The sequence below is a fragment of the Rhinopithecus bieti genome, unplaced genomic scaffold (assembly GCF_001698545.2).
Source record: "Rhinopithecus bieti isolate Rb0 unplaced genomic scaffold, ASM169854v2 scaffold_12070, whole genome shotgun sequence".
Taxonomy (NCBI): Eukaryota; Metazoa; Chordata; class Mammalia; order Primates; family Cercopithecidae; genus Rhinopithecus; species Rhinopithecus bieti.
The window spans coordinates 281564-297944 of record NW_016807449.1 but is presented as its reverse complement, the minus strand read 5'-3'; the positions used below and the strand labels follow the sequence as shown (position 1 = coordinate 297944).

Below are 16381 nucleotides of genomic sequence, written 5' to 3'. Positions count from 1 at the left end.
GCGCCCGCCACCTCGCCCGGCTAGTTTTTTGTATTTTTTAGTAGAGACGGGGTTTCACCGTGTTAGCCAGGATGGTCTCGATCTCCTGACCTCATGATCCGCCTGTCTCGGCCTCCCAAAGTGCTGGGATTACAGGCTTGAGCCACCGTGCCCGGCTATTTTTTTATTTTGAGACGGAATCTCGCTCTGTTGCCCAAGCTGGAGTGCAGTGGCAGGATATCGGCTCACTGCAACCTCTGCCTCCCAGGCTCGAGTGATTCTCCTGCCTCAGCCTCCTGAGTAGCTGGGACTACAGGCGCGAGCTACCACACCCAGCTAATTTTGTATTTTAGTAGAGATAGGGTTTCACCATGTTGGGCAGGCTGGTCTGAAGCAATCCACCTGCCTTGGCCTCCCAAAGTGCTGGGATGACAGGCATGAGCCACCGCACCTGGTTATCTTCCTCTTTTTTTTTTTTTTTTTTTTTTGAGACAGTCACTCTTGCCCAGGCTGGACTGCAGTGGCACGATCTCGGCCCACTGCAATCTCCACCTCTTGGGTTCAAGCGATTTTCCTGCCTCAGCCTCCCGAGTTGTAGTATAGGCATCTGCCACCATGCCTGGCTAATTTTTGTATTTTTTAGTAGAGACAGGGTTTTGCCATGTTGCCCAGGCTGGTCTTGAACTACCGACCTCAGGTGATCTGCCCGCCTTGGCCTCCCAAAGCGCTGGGATTACAGGCATGAATCACCATGCCCGGCCAACTTCCTCTTTTTCAAAGGACACCAATCATATTGGATTATGAGCCCACCCTACTCCAGTGTGACGTCATCCTACCTGAACTAATTCTATCTGCAACAACCTTATTTCCAAATAAATCACAATCTGAGGTATTGGGGGTTAGGATTTTAACATATGAATTTAAGAGAGCAGGACACACTTCAACCTATAAACTGAATAACTTGCGCTGTTAAGATAGCTGGAATATGAGACAACTGCTCAGGAATCCAAACTCAGGCTTACAGTCTCTAGAACTATGCTGTCCAGTGGGGTCCCCAGCAGCCATATGCTGCTAGTAGGCTGAATTCAGACTGAATTCAGGAGTGTAGCTGGTTTGAACTGAGATGTGCTGTAAGTGTAAAGTCCACACTGGATTTGTGTTGTTGTTTTTGTTGTTGTTTTGAGACGGAGTCTTGCTCTATCGCCCAGGCTGGAGCATGGTAGCGCGATCTCGGCTCACTACAACCTCCATCTCCCAGGTTCAAGAGATTCTCCCGCCTTGACCTCCCAAGTAGCCTCTCAAGTAGCTGTGCACCATGTCTGTTTTTGTACTTTCATTAGAGATGGGGTTTCACCATGTTGGCCAGGCTGGTCTCAAACTTCTTACCTCAACTGATCCACCCACCTCAGCCTCCCAAAGTGCTGGGATTACAGTCATGAGCCACTGCATCTGGCCAAAGGCTTGTTTTTAAAAAAGAGACAGCCCAGATGCAGTGGTTCATGACTGTAATCCCAACACTTTGGGAGGCCAGTGCAGAAGGATGACTTGAGCCCAGGAGTTTGAGACCAGCCTGGGCAAGATGGTGGGACCTCCTCTACATAAAAAAATAAATTAAAATAAAATAAAATAAAAATTAGCCAGGCATGGTGGTGCATACTTGTAGTCCCAGCTACTCGAGGAGGCTGAGGTGAAGGATTGCTTGAGCCCAGGAGTTTGAGGCTGTACCGAGCTATGATCATGCCACTGCACTGCAGCCTGGGTGACAAGAGACCCTGTCTCTATTAAAAAATAATAATTATTAAAAATTTAAAAGAGCCATAAAATGTCTCAACAACTTTTATATTGATTACCTGTTGAAATGATAGTATTTTGCATATGTTAGGTTAAATAAAATATTAAAATTAATTTCACCTGTTTACTTTTTACCTTTTGAAATATGGCTGTTGGGTGATTTAAAATTACATTTGTGGGCTGGGTACGGTGGCTCACACCTGTAATCTCAGCACTTTGGGAGGCCGAGGCAGGCAGATCACTTAGGGTTAGGAGTTCAAGACCAGCCTGGCCAACATGGTGAAACCCCATCTCTACTGAAAATGCAAAAATTAGCCAGTCGTGGTGGTGGGTGCCTGTAATCTAAGCTACTCAGGAGGCTGAGGCAGTAGAATCACTTAAACCCAGGAGGTGGAAGTTGCAGTGAGCCAAGATTGTGCCACTGCCACTCCAGCCAGGGCGACAGAGCAAGACTCTGTCTCAAAAAAAAAAAAAAAAAAAAAATGCATCTGTGACTTGCATTATATTTCTATTGGACAACACTGTTCTAGAAGTACAGATTGAGTAGCCCTTATCTGAAATGCTGGGGACCAGAAGGGTTTTGGATTTTTGATTTTTTTGGATTTTGGAATATTTGCATTATACTTACTGGTTGAGCATCCCAAATTTGAAAATCTGAAACTTGAAATGTTCCAATGAGCACTTCCTTTGAGTGTCATGTTGGCACTCAAAACGTTTAGGATTCTGGAGCATTCGTATTTGGGATGCTCAACCTGTATCAACAGTATAGTGTGGGAACCCTGGGGATGGTCACAGTATATCATCATGGTTCTGGAAAGACTCTGTGAAGCTGGTGGTATTTGAAAGAAGTGGAAGAGAGTCTATGTAGGCAATTAAATGGGCCACAGGGAGCCATTGAAGATTCTTGAGCAATGCATGGGAGGATAAAAACCAGTTTCAAGAAAACTAGAATGGGAGTACCATGCAGGATAGATGGGAGTGAGAAAAAAGATGATAATAAGAGTCAGAGGCCAGGCGTGGTGGCTCATGCCTGTAATCCGAGAACTTTGGGAGGCCAAGGTGGGCAGATCACTAGAGGTCGGGAGTTCGAGATCAGCCTGGCTAACATGGTGAAACCCCGTCTCTACTAAATATACAAAATTAGCTGGACATGGTGGCACGTGCCTGTAATCCCAGCTACTTGGGAGGCTGAGGCAGGAGAATTGCTTGAACCCAGGAGGCGGAGGTTGCAGTGAGCTGGGATTGTGCCGCTGCGCTCCAGCCTAGGAGACAAAGTGAGACTTGGTCTCCAAAAAAACAAAGGGAGCGGTTACAAGGGCCTGCATCATCTTTGGCAGACAGAGAATTGGAGTGAAGAAAACGTTAGGAAAGGAAGAAAACATTTGGTGTGTCACCAAAAAGGGGAGGGCAACGTGAAGAAGAGGTGGGAGTCTGTTCAGGTGCTGATGGGAGGCACAGGGACACCACGAGGAGCTCCCCACCCTCAGATTCCCACTGAGCTGTCAGGGTGAGCAGTATGTCCCTCTCCTTCCTCCTCGTCCCCAGTTTCCTTCCCCATCAGAGAGACAGAAGGGGGCAGAGGAGCCCAGAGCAGGGGGAAAGGAGGCAGTAGAGCAGTGCCTCTCCCAGTCCCTGTACATCCAGACCTGTAAAACCACAATTCCCTGGGTACCCTTGAGCATTGGCCTAGGGCCCTGGATGCCTCAGTCTTCATCCAGATTTGGTGCAGAAATGCTTTCGTTTCACAGTTAGAGGCTATGCGAAGTTCAACGCTTTAAGCATGTGACACGGAACCCTGCTCAGACTGGGCACTTGATAGCCACTGAACGACGAGGCAGGGGTTCAAAGACCAGGCAGGTCTTTGGAACCACATCTGGGCTTCTCAGTTCCTGCTCCATCACCTATTGGTTTGTGCAATTGTCAGCAAGTTATTGAACTTTCTGAGACTCCATTCCCTAATCACAGAAGAGGACTCGTAGTGCCTCCTCCCTGGTCTCATGCGGGTCAGATGCAGTGACATGGACTGTGGCCCTAAGCACAGTGCCTGGTTCACAGCTGATGTTTGCAAGAACTTCCCAAAACCTGGCTCAGATCATCGCTGCCTCCCCCATTCAAATATCTCCCATGGCTCCCTATTGCCTAAGGTTCCCCCAGCTCAGCACCCAGCAGTCAGGCTCTCCAAACCCCTATCTACCTGCCTTTCTTGCTTTCTCTCATAGCTCAGCCATTGCCTACCAAGCATTTCAGCCAACTCCTAGTCTCTCCTATCCCCATCCCTAGAAATACCATCATTCTGGCAGCCCCAGGCCAGAAGAGACCTTTATGATGCACTTACCTACTCCTGCCCACCATCCCTGCCCCACTGATCCCTGGTCTCTGGCCCTCCTTGCTGTTGCTGATGCACTTCATAGCTTGTCCATTCACCCACACCATCTGCCTATTTCCACAGCTCTTACTATACACTTCATCTGCCCCCAGACTGGAACCTGTGTTTTGCACACAGGTGACTTGAGAATGTTTGTGGGATTGAAGTTGAACTGATTTTCATAAATACAAAAGAGTTCTGGCAGCTGCATGGAGTAAAATTGTCTCTGCCCTTGTGTTGGTCTTTGCTGTCGAGATGCGGTGATGCACCACCCTGACGGACAGGGAGTAAGCACACTGTCTTTAGAGTGGGCTGCATGGGGATCCAATTCCAGCTTTGCCTCTGGATTGCTGTGTCCTCTAGCTTATTGCTCAACCTCTTTGTACTCCCCTAAGTAGGATCCTCTGTAACACAGAGATGATTAAATAGTACAGGTGTATCCAGCCCCATGGCCCAGGCACTGTTCTGAGCACGTTTCATACTCCCCACCACAACCCTGAACTAGTACCATCATTCCCATTTTACAGATGAGGAAACTGAAGTATGAGACTGAGTAAGCTGTCCAAGGAAGGGGTAGAGCAGAGACTCAGATTCTGGCTCCGGAGCTGGAGCTGTGGTGTTCAGATCCCATGCTCAGTGTGTGTGAATGTACTCTATAAATGCTAAGTGTCCAATGTATGTAAGAGGCGATGTCCTGCATAGCACATGAGTGGAAATGTGGCCCAGTAATGGTCATTATTTGTCTCTGTGGATGAGGACACTGAGTGTCAATTTGTTGGAGGCTCCGGAGGCAGTTTGATCCCATTTATCATCCGTAATGTTTTAATCCCAAAGACAGATCAGACTCACAGGCCCCCAAATGTGCTGAGAGCCCCCAGAGGGCAGAAGCCTAACAGCCCTTTGAGGAGACCCCACAAGACAAGGTGACACCTCTCAGGTGAGTCTAGGGTTGGCCAGCCCTTGGTTTCATGCAGGCATTTTTTTCTCTTTTTTTTTTTATTGAGACAGAGTCTTGCTGTGTCGTCCAGGCTGGAGTGCAGTGTCGCAATCTTGGCTCAAGTGATTCTTGTGTTTCGGCCTCCTGAGTAGCTGGGATCACAGGCATGTGCCACCACGCCCAGCTAATTTTTGTATTTTTAATAGAGACAGGGTTTCGTCATGTTGGCCGTGCTGGTCTTGAACTCCTGGCCTCAAGCAATTCTCCCGCCTTGGCCTCCCATAGTGTTGGGATTACAGGCATGAGCCACTGCGCCTGGCTATGCAGGCATTTTTCAAAGGCCCCTCACCTCTCTGTCTCCTCCCAGTAAGGAGCAGTGAGTGTGCCCAGCCAGCAGCCAGCAATAAGGTAGCCCATAGTGGTCAGGAGGCTCCAGGGAGTCCCAAGTCCACCCAGGAGTGCTAGCACTTTAGGCCACTGATGTGAGTGGAGGCCCCCAACTCCATCCCTTTTAATTTATTGTAATGTGGTGACATTATGTTATAATGTAAGTCCCTTATGATCTGACATCTTTGTGTCTGACCATTATATAGAGGGGATATTTAGCAATGTTGGGAGACATTTCTGGTTGTCACAGTGGCCGGCATCTAGTGGGTAGAGACCAGAGAGCTCCCAAACATCTCACAATGCCCAGGGCAGCTCCCTCCCCTGCCACGCACACATAACAAAGAAATATCTGGCCCCACTTGGCAACAGTGCTGAGGCTAAGAAACCTCGGTCTATAGAAAGCCCCACAAATCAAATTGTCAGCACAGGAGGGAATCTATGCACTGGAGGCTGGCATCCAGAGAGGGGCAGTGATTTGCCTAAGGACATGCAGGAAGCTATGATACAAATCACTGCTCACATTCAGGGGTCCCACCTGGTGAGTTAATGTTTTCTTTTCCTTTTAAAAGTCTAACAGTAATTTTTAGTAACTTGTAAATCACTTTTGTGAGTGAATGCTCTTTTAATGTCAACCCAGCATAAGGAGGGGCATCCAGCCTGGGAAGCACCGTGGTTGTGGACACAGATGCAGACAGAAGGGAAGTCATGGTAGCTTGTGAACAGGGAGAGATTTCAGCTGTAGCCAGCCCAGTAGTCCTTGCACAGGTGGGAGTGTCCTGTTGGGGCCCTGCCACCTGGCAGGTCTTTCTGGGGCTCAGCCAGATGAAGGAGGAAGGCTTCAATATCCAGATTTGCCCCAGGGTAAGCAGCCTTGTGGGAACCAGGCACTAGCCGGGGGCAGGGACACCAAGGGAGCTTGGCAGGGGACAAGAGCAAAGAGTGGGGCTGGAGCCACTCCAGAAGGTGATAGTAAGGGACCTGGTCCTCTGCAAGAACAACATTCTTCAGAGCCCCTTACTCATAGCCTCCTCTCCTGGCAGTCAAGAATGAATGAATGGGTATATGAACTAATGTAAGATGGATGAATGAATGCATGGTAGAGGCAGCAGGCTCTGGACTGTTCAGTGGGATTCAGTGCAGACTTGTTAGATGGGAAGAATCCCCTGAAACAGTTACTGACACCCTTCCCTGGAGATTTCAATTTAGTAAGTCTGTGTAGGGCCTGGCCCTCCAGGATTTTTGCATCAGGCACATCTGGGAAATACTTGGAGTAGAGTGGAAACACAGTGGAAGGTGTGTGCAGGCAGCACCTGGCCTGGCACTCCCCTGCGTGTGACCTGGGTGCACACTGCCCTGTGCCCCGCTTTGCTGGTGGGTCAGATGGTATGTAGGGTTATCATTGTGTGCCTGGTAGTGCCCTGTCCCTTGGTCCTTGTGCTAATAATAACAACTACAGTAACAATGATGGGGTCAGGTGGATCCAGACACAGCACTGCAGCTTTCAGCTGACTAGCTGTGTGACTTGGGCAAGCCCCTTAATCTCTCCGATTCTGGGCTCCCTCCTCTGTAAAATGGAATTAAGAATAATCTCATGGAGGAGCTTCATGACGAGGTAAGGAAAGTGCCTGGCACAGTGCCAGGCTGCTAAGAGATCAGTAAATGTCCCATCCCCCAGCCCCACCCCAGTTCTTTCCAGGAACTTGAGAGACTCCTCCCCCTGTGTTTGAAAGTGGCAAAGTCTGACACACTTGCCTTATGACACTGACTCAGGGCAGATCCTGGGGCCAGCAGGTCACACAGCCCTGAGGCCAGCCTGCCACTGCCTTTCCCCGACCCCTGGACTCCAGCAGATGCCCAGCTCCTTCCCTTTTCAGACCTGCCTCAGTCTGTTTAGCCTTGGCTGCTAAAGGGCCACTCAAGCCTCACCAGTCTGGATCCTCACCTTACAAATGGGAAAACTGAAGCCCAGAGAGGGTCTTTGATATCCCTGAGGTCACACAGCAAGTTCCAGTGTCTCTTCCTTCCCAGAGTTTTTGTCCCAGAGAGTGGTGTCTCTCTGCTAAATAGATGGTTCTGTTCTTTCCCTTCTTCCTCTTCCTTCCTTGGCTTGTCCTCTCCCTCTTATTCTGTTTGTCTCGTGGTGACGCCCATAGTGCCTCACGTAGACCCCCACTTCCCCTCTCCAGACTCTCAGGCTTGGGAAGTGACGAGTTTCCTGGGAATCCACATCACAATGACTCGTTCCTTCTATGTCTGGGCCCAGCTGTGGCTGCCTCTGGGATGGTGGATGAGTTCCTTCAGGGCTTTGTGTGAACTGGGCCTGAGCCAAGCCCCAGAAGGGGAAAACAGGCCACATTGTTCAGGAGCACAAAGGATGTTAGCAAGAAAAGACACGTGACCCATGGCCGCCCACACACCCACATCTCTCCACACCCCGTGCCGTTTCTGCCCGCCGCTGTGTGCTAGGCAGTTTCCTCTGCACAGTTTCCCTTGAGCTGCTGCTCTGAGGTCGTGTGCCTGTTGTCACATTTTAAAGCCTCAGTTTTATCGCCATTTCCCAGGTGACCTCTAGCACACTCAAGCTTGAGAAGCGCTGGTGTGGTTCAGGAGCAGTGCCCCTTCATTGTCTAGCACACTCTCCCCAGTCCTCTAAGTTGAGCGTGAGCTCTGTCCAGAGAAGGCCTCCAAACAGACCATGTGGACGGCTGGGCAGGCTGGTGACCCTGCCTGTTGACAGTGGATGGACAGATTCTGCTTCCCGCATCGTGACCCTGGGCAACTCACATCTCCTCTCTGAGCCTTAGTCTCCTGTGGTTGCTAGGGGATAACGTGTGAAAGGGACCACATGATGTTCCGGGAGGCCGCTGGCCATCTAGAAGGAGAAGCAGGCTGTGGGGAAGGTGTTAGCCACCAGAAGGCTCTTTCCTGGGGCACAGGCTAAGGTCGTGGGCTGCATGCAGAGAAGGAGACAAAGGCTGTCCTAGAGCTGTCCAAAGTGGGCCTGAACTAGCCACAAGCCGCCCCTTTCCCTAATACAGCTCATATCTGTTCTATTTTCAGGCCCCCTTCCCATCCTTTCCAGTGGCAGTCAAGTGAAAGCAAGCTGACTGGCCTGTGTGATCAGAGCAAAGCAGGCTGTCCATGTGGGAGGCAAGGCAAGGAACGCAGGGCTGGGACACTCACAGCTGGGCCTCTGGGCTGCTGGAGGCCTGGAGTGGTCGTTCACTCTTCTGGCTCAGTGTGGCAGTGGCAGGCAGGCTCTGGATTCAGCCCACTGGCTTCAAGGCCTGGCTCTGCCACTAACTAGCCGTGTGACTGTCCCAGTTATCAAATGGTGCTTGACAAGTCACACCAAAACTTACTGGTTCTAACAATGTCAATACTTATTTCGCTCAGCCACCTGCAATTTGGGCAGGTGCTCGGCAGCAGGACAGGCCGTCAGTTAAGGCACCTTGAAGGCTAGAACCACTGGAAGGTTTGCTCACCCACCTGTCTGGTGGCTGGTACTGGCCTGCCTTGGCCACATCACTATCTCGGTGGCTCTCCCCATGGTCTCTCCAGCATGGTGGCTTTGGGGTGGCCAGATTTTTGTTTTGTTTGTTTTGAGATGGAGTCTCGCTGTCGCCAAAGCTGGAGTGCAGCGACACAATCTCAGCTCACTGCAATCTTCCTCCCAGTTTCAAGCAATTCTCCTGTCTCAGCCTCTCGAGTAACTGGGACTAGCCACCGTGTCCGGGTAATTTTTGCATTTTTAATAGAGACAGGGTCTCACCGTGTTGGCCAGGCTGGTCTCAAACTCCTGGCCTCAGGTGACCCACCTGCCTCAGCCTCCCAAAGTGCTGGGATTACAGACATGAGTCACTGTGCCTGGCTGGTGGCCGGACTTCTTATAGAATTCCTGTCCCAGACAGAAGTCAGAAGTCATACAGCCCAGCCCATATGCAAGGGGAGGGGAGTTTTTTTCCATCTTTTTTTAAGAAGAGTATCAAGGAATTTGCAAATTTGTTTTAAAATCATCAGAGTAAGCCTGGGCATGTTACTTGTCTGCGTTTCAGATATTTCCTTTGTAAAACTCAGTTAAATGCAGTGCTCCCTCCTCACTGTTAGTTTTCTGTGGCTGCCGTAAGGAAGCCATCAACTTAGTGGTTCACAGCAACACAGATGTATTCTCTTACAGTTCTGTAGTTTCCAAGTTCAGCGTGGGTCTCACTGGGCTAAAATCACAGTGTCAGTGGGGCTCGGTTCCTTCTGGATGCTCTGGGGAAGAATCCATTTCCTTGCCCTTTCTGGCTTCTAGAGGCTGCCTGAATACCTTGACTCACGGCCCCTCCCTCCATCTTCAAAGCCAGCAACAGCCTGTTTTCCTCACGTGGATTCACTCTGACCTCCACATGTAAGGAGCCTTGTGATTATGTTGGGCCCACATGGGTAGGCCAGGCAATCTCCCCATTTGAAGGTTCACTGATTAGCAATCTAAATTCTGCCCGGAATTTTAATTCCTCTTTGCCGGGTAATGTATTCACAGATCCTGGGGACTAGGGTGTGGACATCTTTGGGAGGTCATTATTCTGCCTGCCACAATAGAATTTTTGGGAAGATTAAACAACATATTATGCATGACGGATTTTGAGGCATGTTTGGCACCTGGGAAATACTCAAGATATACTAATCATTGCTCCTACACAGTGCAGCTCCTGAAGGAGCCCAGGTAGGCTTTTGGCACAGCCTGAAACTATCAAGTGTGAGGAGGGACCTAGTCCAATCTCTTCTTTTCAAAGATGGTATATTTGAAGCCCAGGGAGGGATGATAATTTTCCCAAGGTCACACAGCCATTCAAGGAGGGGTTGCTCCCTTGCCAGCCCCAGACCCACCCAGAGGATGCTGGGTCATGTAGGGGTGGGCACATGTCTTCCTGGCCAGATCCTGCAGCTCCTGAAAGGCAAGCTGGTGGTGGGTCATGACCTGAAGCACGACTTCCAGGCACTGAAAGAGGACATGAGCCGCTACACAATCTATGACACGTCCACCGATATGCTGCTGTGGCGTGAGGCCAAGCTGGACCACTGCAGACGTGTCTCCCTGCGGGTGCTGAGTGAGCGCCTCCTGCACAAGAGCATCCAGGTGAGAACCTCCTTGTCCTTCTCCCCCTCCTTCCTCTCCTCCCCGTCCTCTTCCCCCTCCTCCCTCTCATCTCCTTCCCCTCCTCCTCACCTGTCTCCATTTCCTCCCCTCCTCCCCTCCTCTTCCTCCTTCCCCTCCTCCTTGCCCTCCTCCCCCTCCCCCACCTCCTCGCTCTCCTCCCCTTCTTCCCCTTCTCCCTCCCTGTCCCCTCCCCTTCTTCCTCCTTCCTCATGCCCTCGCACACCTCAGGGCAGCCTGCCCGAGGCATTGATGGTAGGTCCTGCTGTGCCTGGTCCCTGGGCTGGTAGAGTGAGGATGAGGGCAGGGAAGGGGAAACACCCAACAAAGGTTTGCTTTTGTTGTTGAAATCAAGCCAGTCACCCTGTGGGAAGTGAAGCTTGCTCCCACCACAGAACTCTGGGCAATGGTGTAAAACACACACCTCACCTCAGATGTGTCTCACAGCAGGAGCCAGGGAACTGGTATATTTGTACACCAGTTCCCATCAACCTCCAGCTGCTGCTGCTCCTGGGCACTGATTCCACAGCACTCCTGGCTGGTGAGCAAAGCAGGCAGGAAAAGGCATGCAGATGTGGGGGGTTGGCAGTTTACCCTGTGGGAAGGGCAGAGGGAGAGGGGCCAGACACTAAGAGCCAGGGCTGCACACAGGGACCCTTCAGGTCAACGGCTCTTTGTTAAATACCTGCTCCATGCTTTAGGCCAGATCCTAGAGACACATGGTGAACAAGACCCGTCTCTGTTCTTGAGCTCTTGGTTGGTTGGGAGGTGGCCCTTAACCAGGTCATCAGCACACATGGTAGGGAGTATCTGATGGAGGGAAAGGCAGTGGCCTGGGAGCAGGATGAAGGATGGGGCTGGCAGGGCAGGAGACCAGATCTGAACAGAGCCTGGAGGGTCTTAGTCAAGGAGGGCAGAAGGCATACGGAGTGGGGCCGGGTGAGCCAAAGCCTGAGGCTGGGTGAGGGGCTGGGGAGCATGGAGCCCGCCCCTCGCCTGCTGGTAAGAACTTCAGGAACCATGTCCAGAGCAGGGAACAGGCCTGAGTCTGGGCCTGTTAGCCTTGAGGCACATGAGGCACATAAGGGCCAGGCTGGGGTTTTCCTGGAGCCCTTGTCACTCTGTAGTTCTCAGTCTGGGGCCTTGAGCCTGACCCAGGGCCTTCTCCTAGGCTCTGTCCCTGGGCTTATTAAGCCTGGTTGTTCCAGAAGCTCAGTACCCCACCAGGCAGTTCCTGCCTGCACTGATGCCCCTAGAAACCAGCCCTCCAGCCCCCCTCACATGGACAGTGATGCTACTGATCACTGTGACTAGAACTGACCCACAGGACACAAGGAGCTAACATGGTAGAGCTGTCACAGTTGGGCAGTGGTGTTACTGCCCCTCGAGGGGGTGAAATGGCAGGCCTGTGGCTCCCCGCCAAGCTGCGTGCATGGTAGACTAGGCTGCATAGGAAAGGAAGGACCCTGCCATTTACCAAGCCCTGTGGAGGATGCTGGGCACTTGGCATCTCTCATTCCATCCTCTAAGGCAGGTATAATCAGGCCCATTTCACAGAAGAGGAAACAGAGGCCCAGAGAGGAAAAGTGGCTTGCCCATGGTCACAGAGCTCATAAGCAGGGGAGCTGGAAATTGGAGACTGGGTTTGTCTGATTCCAAGTCCAGGGCTCTTTACCTCCCCACTTGGTAATAAAGGATGCTGGTGCTGCATTCTTCTTCTGTTCTTGGCTTCCTTCTCCATAGAACAGAGTGGTAGAGCACATAACTTCCCTGTGCCTCAGTTTCCTCATCTGTCAAGCAAGGGTGGTGACGGGCAGGTATTCAGAGGCACAGCGCGGACGACACCACCATGCTACCTGCTTGTTGATTAATGATAGAGTGTCCAAGCCAAAAAATAAACATTAAAAAATAAAACAATACAGCATAATAACGGCAACGAGAAAAAGCCTTTTTGAGCTGGGCCACCTAACCAGGTATTCCCAACACCCTGTCTGGAGTGCCTGGAAAAGAAGCCCCTGTGAGAACAGGAAGGCCTCTCTCGACAGAGGGACACCAAGAAAATGCAGCCAGATCCAACAGCCCGCTGGCTCTCATGCTGAGTACTAGCCAGGACACCAGGGCTGAGCGGGGGATGCAAAGGGAGATGAAAGGTGACTGCAGTGAGGATTTGCCCAGCGTACTTGCCTCTGCAGGATCCACATCTCAGCTCCACAACTGGCTGGCTTGTGTGTGAGCCTCAGTTTTATCATCAGTAAAATGGGGGAATAATCGTATCCAGCTCAGAGGTTTAACTTCAGCCTAGTGCACAGAAGACGTGGTAAATGGTCATCGCTTCTCCCTTGAATGGACTGAGGGCCCCCTGACTCCCATAGCACTACCCCATAAAGTCTAGGCTCCCGACTTCGGCATTCAAGGCCTTCAGTGATAAATCCAGGCCCACCATCTGTCCCCACACCATCTTTCACACACACCCTGTCCCCACCCTCTCAGGTCTCTTATTTTAGCTGCACATGCTCTCCCTGCCTCCTAAATGCTTGCAGCCTTTCCTTTCCATTTATTGATGTCCTTGTGTTCTCTCTGAGCAGCCCTTCCCCGTGTCCCTAGCTGGAGTTCCTCACTCCCTCCTCGGTGTCCTGAAGCTCCTTGTTAGAGCTGCTGGAGCCACTGCGTGTGTCTGACAGCAAGTCTGCAGCCTCTACTTACCTTGCGGGACTGCAGGCAACTTCAAGGCACAGCCTGGTTCCCAGGAGGCTGGATTTTGTGCCACTGGCCCCAGGGCTGAAGGCAGGCCAGCTCCAGCCACCTGCTGAATCTCCTAAGTCCAGAGTGTCAGAGATCTCAAGAGACTCTCACCCACTGACCCACCTGGGGACTCTGGAAATCGGGATGTGACCAGGGAAGACCCCATCATGGGGCCTCTGAATTCAGCTTCATCCCAAGTCCCCACTCTATACTTGTGTCTGCAGAACAGCCTGCTTGGACACAGCTCGGTGGAAGATGCGAGGGCAACGATGGAGCTCTACCAAATCTCCCAGAGAATCCGAGCCCGCCGAGGGCTGCCCCGCCTGGCTATGTCAGACTGAAGCCCTGTCCAGCCCATTCCCCAGGGACTAGAGGCTTTCGGCTTTTTGGGACAGCAACTACCTTGCTTTTGGAAAATACATTTTTAATAGTAAAGTGGCTCTATATTTTCTCTACGCCATCACTGGGTCCTCTTCTTGTTCTTCTCTCCGAGCTGGGTTAACAGTAGACGGGATCCATTTCTGTGTGATGTTAGGAGGGAATGAAGTCTTATGCTGGGGAGGTGGGCAAGTGTCAATTTCCTTAATATCTTGAATCCTGTGGGTCCAAAATGCAGCTTGGGAATCTAAGTAGCATGTGGCTTAATTACTAATCCCACCCTTTGCTGTTGCATTCTAGCCCTATTCCTGGTGCATTTATGCCCAGAAAGGTGGCGTTATTTCCTGGGGTGGCATTCAGCTCCTCTTGATTTTGGTGCCACAGCATTTGTGGACTTTGAAGTGAAGGTATAGGAAATGTCAAGGGTGCCACCCCAGCAACCTTGAGCAAGTCACCCCTCCTCTTATTTGTAAAACGAGGAAGGAACGGTAACGAACTGTGGAGTCAGAGAGAAGTAGGTTGGAATCCTGTCTTTGTCATTTAGTAGCTGTTTGACCTAAGGTGAGTCACTGAACTTCTCAGTTTCTCTATCTGTAAAATGAGAATTCTAACAACTCGTGGGGTATTTGTGAGACGTTGCATGCAAAGCCCCCAGCACCATGCCTGTCCTAGCTTAAGCATCCACCAGGTGTCCCTGGACTGCCTACAGATCTAGGGTACCCCAGGAAGAGTCACAGCACTCTGTTTCGGGGCTCAGCTCTCTGAGGGGAGGGCATACTGTACAGGGAGGAGGTCCTGGACCAGAAATCAACTGCAGAATTCTTGTTATTTTAATAATAATTAGTAATTTAGTGCTTACACTAAATAAAAATCACTGGAATGGTGTCCAAGCAACTTTTTTTGTTTTGGTTTGGTTTGGTTTTTGTTTCTGAGATGGAGTCTCACTCTGTCACCCAGGCTGGAGTGCAGTGACTGGATCTTGGCTCACTGCAACCTCCACCTCCTGGGTCCAAGTGATTCTCCTGCCTCAGCCTCCCAAGTAGCTGGGATTACAGGCATGCACCATCACACCCGGCTAATTTTTATATTTTCAGTAAAGATGGGGTTTCTCCATGTTGGCCAGTCTGGTCTCAAACTCCTGACCTCAAGTGATCCACCCACCTCAGCCTCCCAAAGTGCTGGGATTACAGGTGTGAGCCACCACACCTGGCCAAGCTGTTCCTTTTTTTAACCTCCACAGGTGATTCTGGTCCTAGGGTATTTGAGTCACCTGCGGTGCTTTCTCAGCCATCCCAGCACCTGAGCATGGTGCTCTGACACTACAGTGAGCATCTGCATCACCTGGCAGATGCTGGGTTCACCCCCAGAGTTTGAGACCCAGTGGGTTGTGGTGGAGCTCAAGAATGTGCAAGTTCCCCATTCTAACAGGTTCCTCACTGCTGTTGCTGCTGTTGCTGCTGTTGCTGCTGCTGCTGCTGCTGGCCCGGGGACCATGCTTTGAGAGAAGCACTGCCTAAGCATCAGGTGTTAGGATGTGCAGCCACAGTTGAGAGTTGGCCCCAGGGCTGGGCGCCACCAAGTTGCACTCAGTCACAGGTCCAGCCTCTCCCCATGCCACCTCCCTTGGCTCCCTGTTCAGGCAGAGAGGTCCACAGCCCGGCAAGATGGGTCCCAAATGGCCCACTGCACAGAAGAGGGACTCGAACAAGGTTAAGAACCCAAGAGATTCCAATCCAGACCTGCCTGATCCCCAAACTCAAGTGTTTTTTCCCTCTCAGCTGTCCTAGGATGGCAATGCCTCCCATCTGAGCCATTGACCTCTGGGAAGCTGGAGGGCCCCCTCCCATGTCTGGAAGAAGGGCGAGATGCCATCTGCTCTCACAGGGTTCTCTCCCGCCCTGTCCCCAGTTTCAAGGTGATGACCCAGCCCTCTGCAGCTTTATGATTTCTTATGTGCCTTCGAGGCTGCTGGGCGCATTGGCCTTGTCTGGCTGTGATTGGCCACCAGGTGGTGGCCTTGGGCCGTCTGTCCTCCCAAAAGCTTCAAGGGCAGAACCTGCATAATGAACATTTTGGGATGTGGTGTGAGGGACAATGTCTTCAAAAATGCCTAGGGGGCTGCTCCAGGGATCCTCTAGGCAGTCTTCAGTCAGCCACAGATGCTAAGGCTCAGAGAGGGGCTGGAGCATGATGCAGCCTGGCCTGGGAGGTGAGCCCAGGCTTTCCGACTCCTGGCTCAAGGTTCTGTCCGTGGCTTCAGGCTTCCTTGAAAGGAGAGACAAACCAGGTTTCCTGAAGGCAGAGCATTTCAAAGTGAATCTCCAGCCTGACTTGCTTAGATGCCCTGGGGGGAAAGAAAACCGGAGAGGTGCCCACCACCCCCACTCCCAGGCAGGCAGGACCCCAGAGAGCAGCAGGTGCCGCAGTCACGTAAAACACGGGCAATGAGCACTCTAGAAAGAGCACCAGCTTTAGAGTCAGCTGACCTGGGCTAAGGATCTGGCTTGAGTCATGGCGGACCAGTGTCTTACTTCTGTGACACTCAGTATTCCCAGCCACTATGTGGGCTTTCCTGCCACTCAGGGATGAAAAGAAGATTGAGAGTCTGTATGCAAGGTGCCAGCACTGGGCGGGAGGTGGGGGCAGGAGGGGCAGGGGCCGA

The 16381-nt window shown here is 51.5% G+C and overlaps 1 protein-coding gene across 5 annotated transcripts in view; it reads left to right on the top strand.

Annotated features, from left to right (window-relative positions):
• The window catches only part of ISG20 (interferon stimulated exonuclease gene 20), a 25740-nt gene extending 11939 nt beyond the window's left edge, over window positions 1-13801 (top strand). For 3 of the 5 annotated variants that reach the window (XM_017882053.1, XM_017882051.1, XM_017882052.1), the window contains exons 3-4: window positions 10381-10581; window positions 13566-13801. In XM_017882053.1, coding sequence (XP_017737542.1) covers window positions 10381-10581; window positions 13566-13682 — 318 coding nt within the window. In that variant the 3' untranslated portion in view covers window positions 13683-13801. The other 2 variants (XM_017882055.1, XM_017882054.1) reach the window with 2 other exon arrangements.
• The last annotated feature ends 2580 nt before the right edge of the window (window positions 13802-16381 follow it).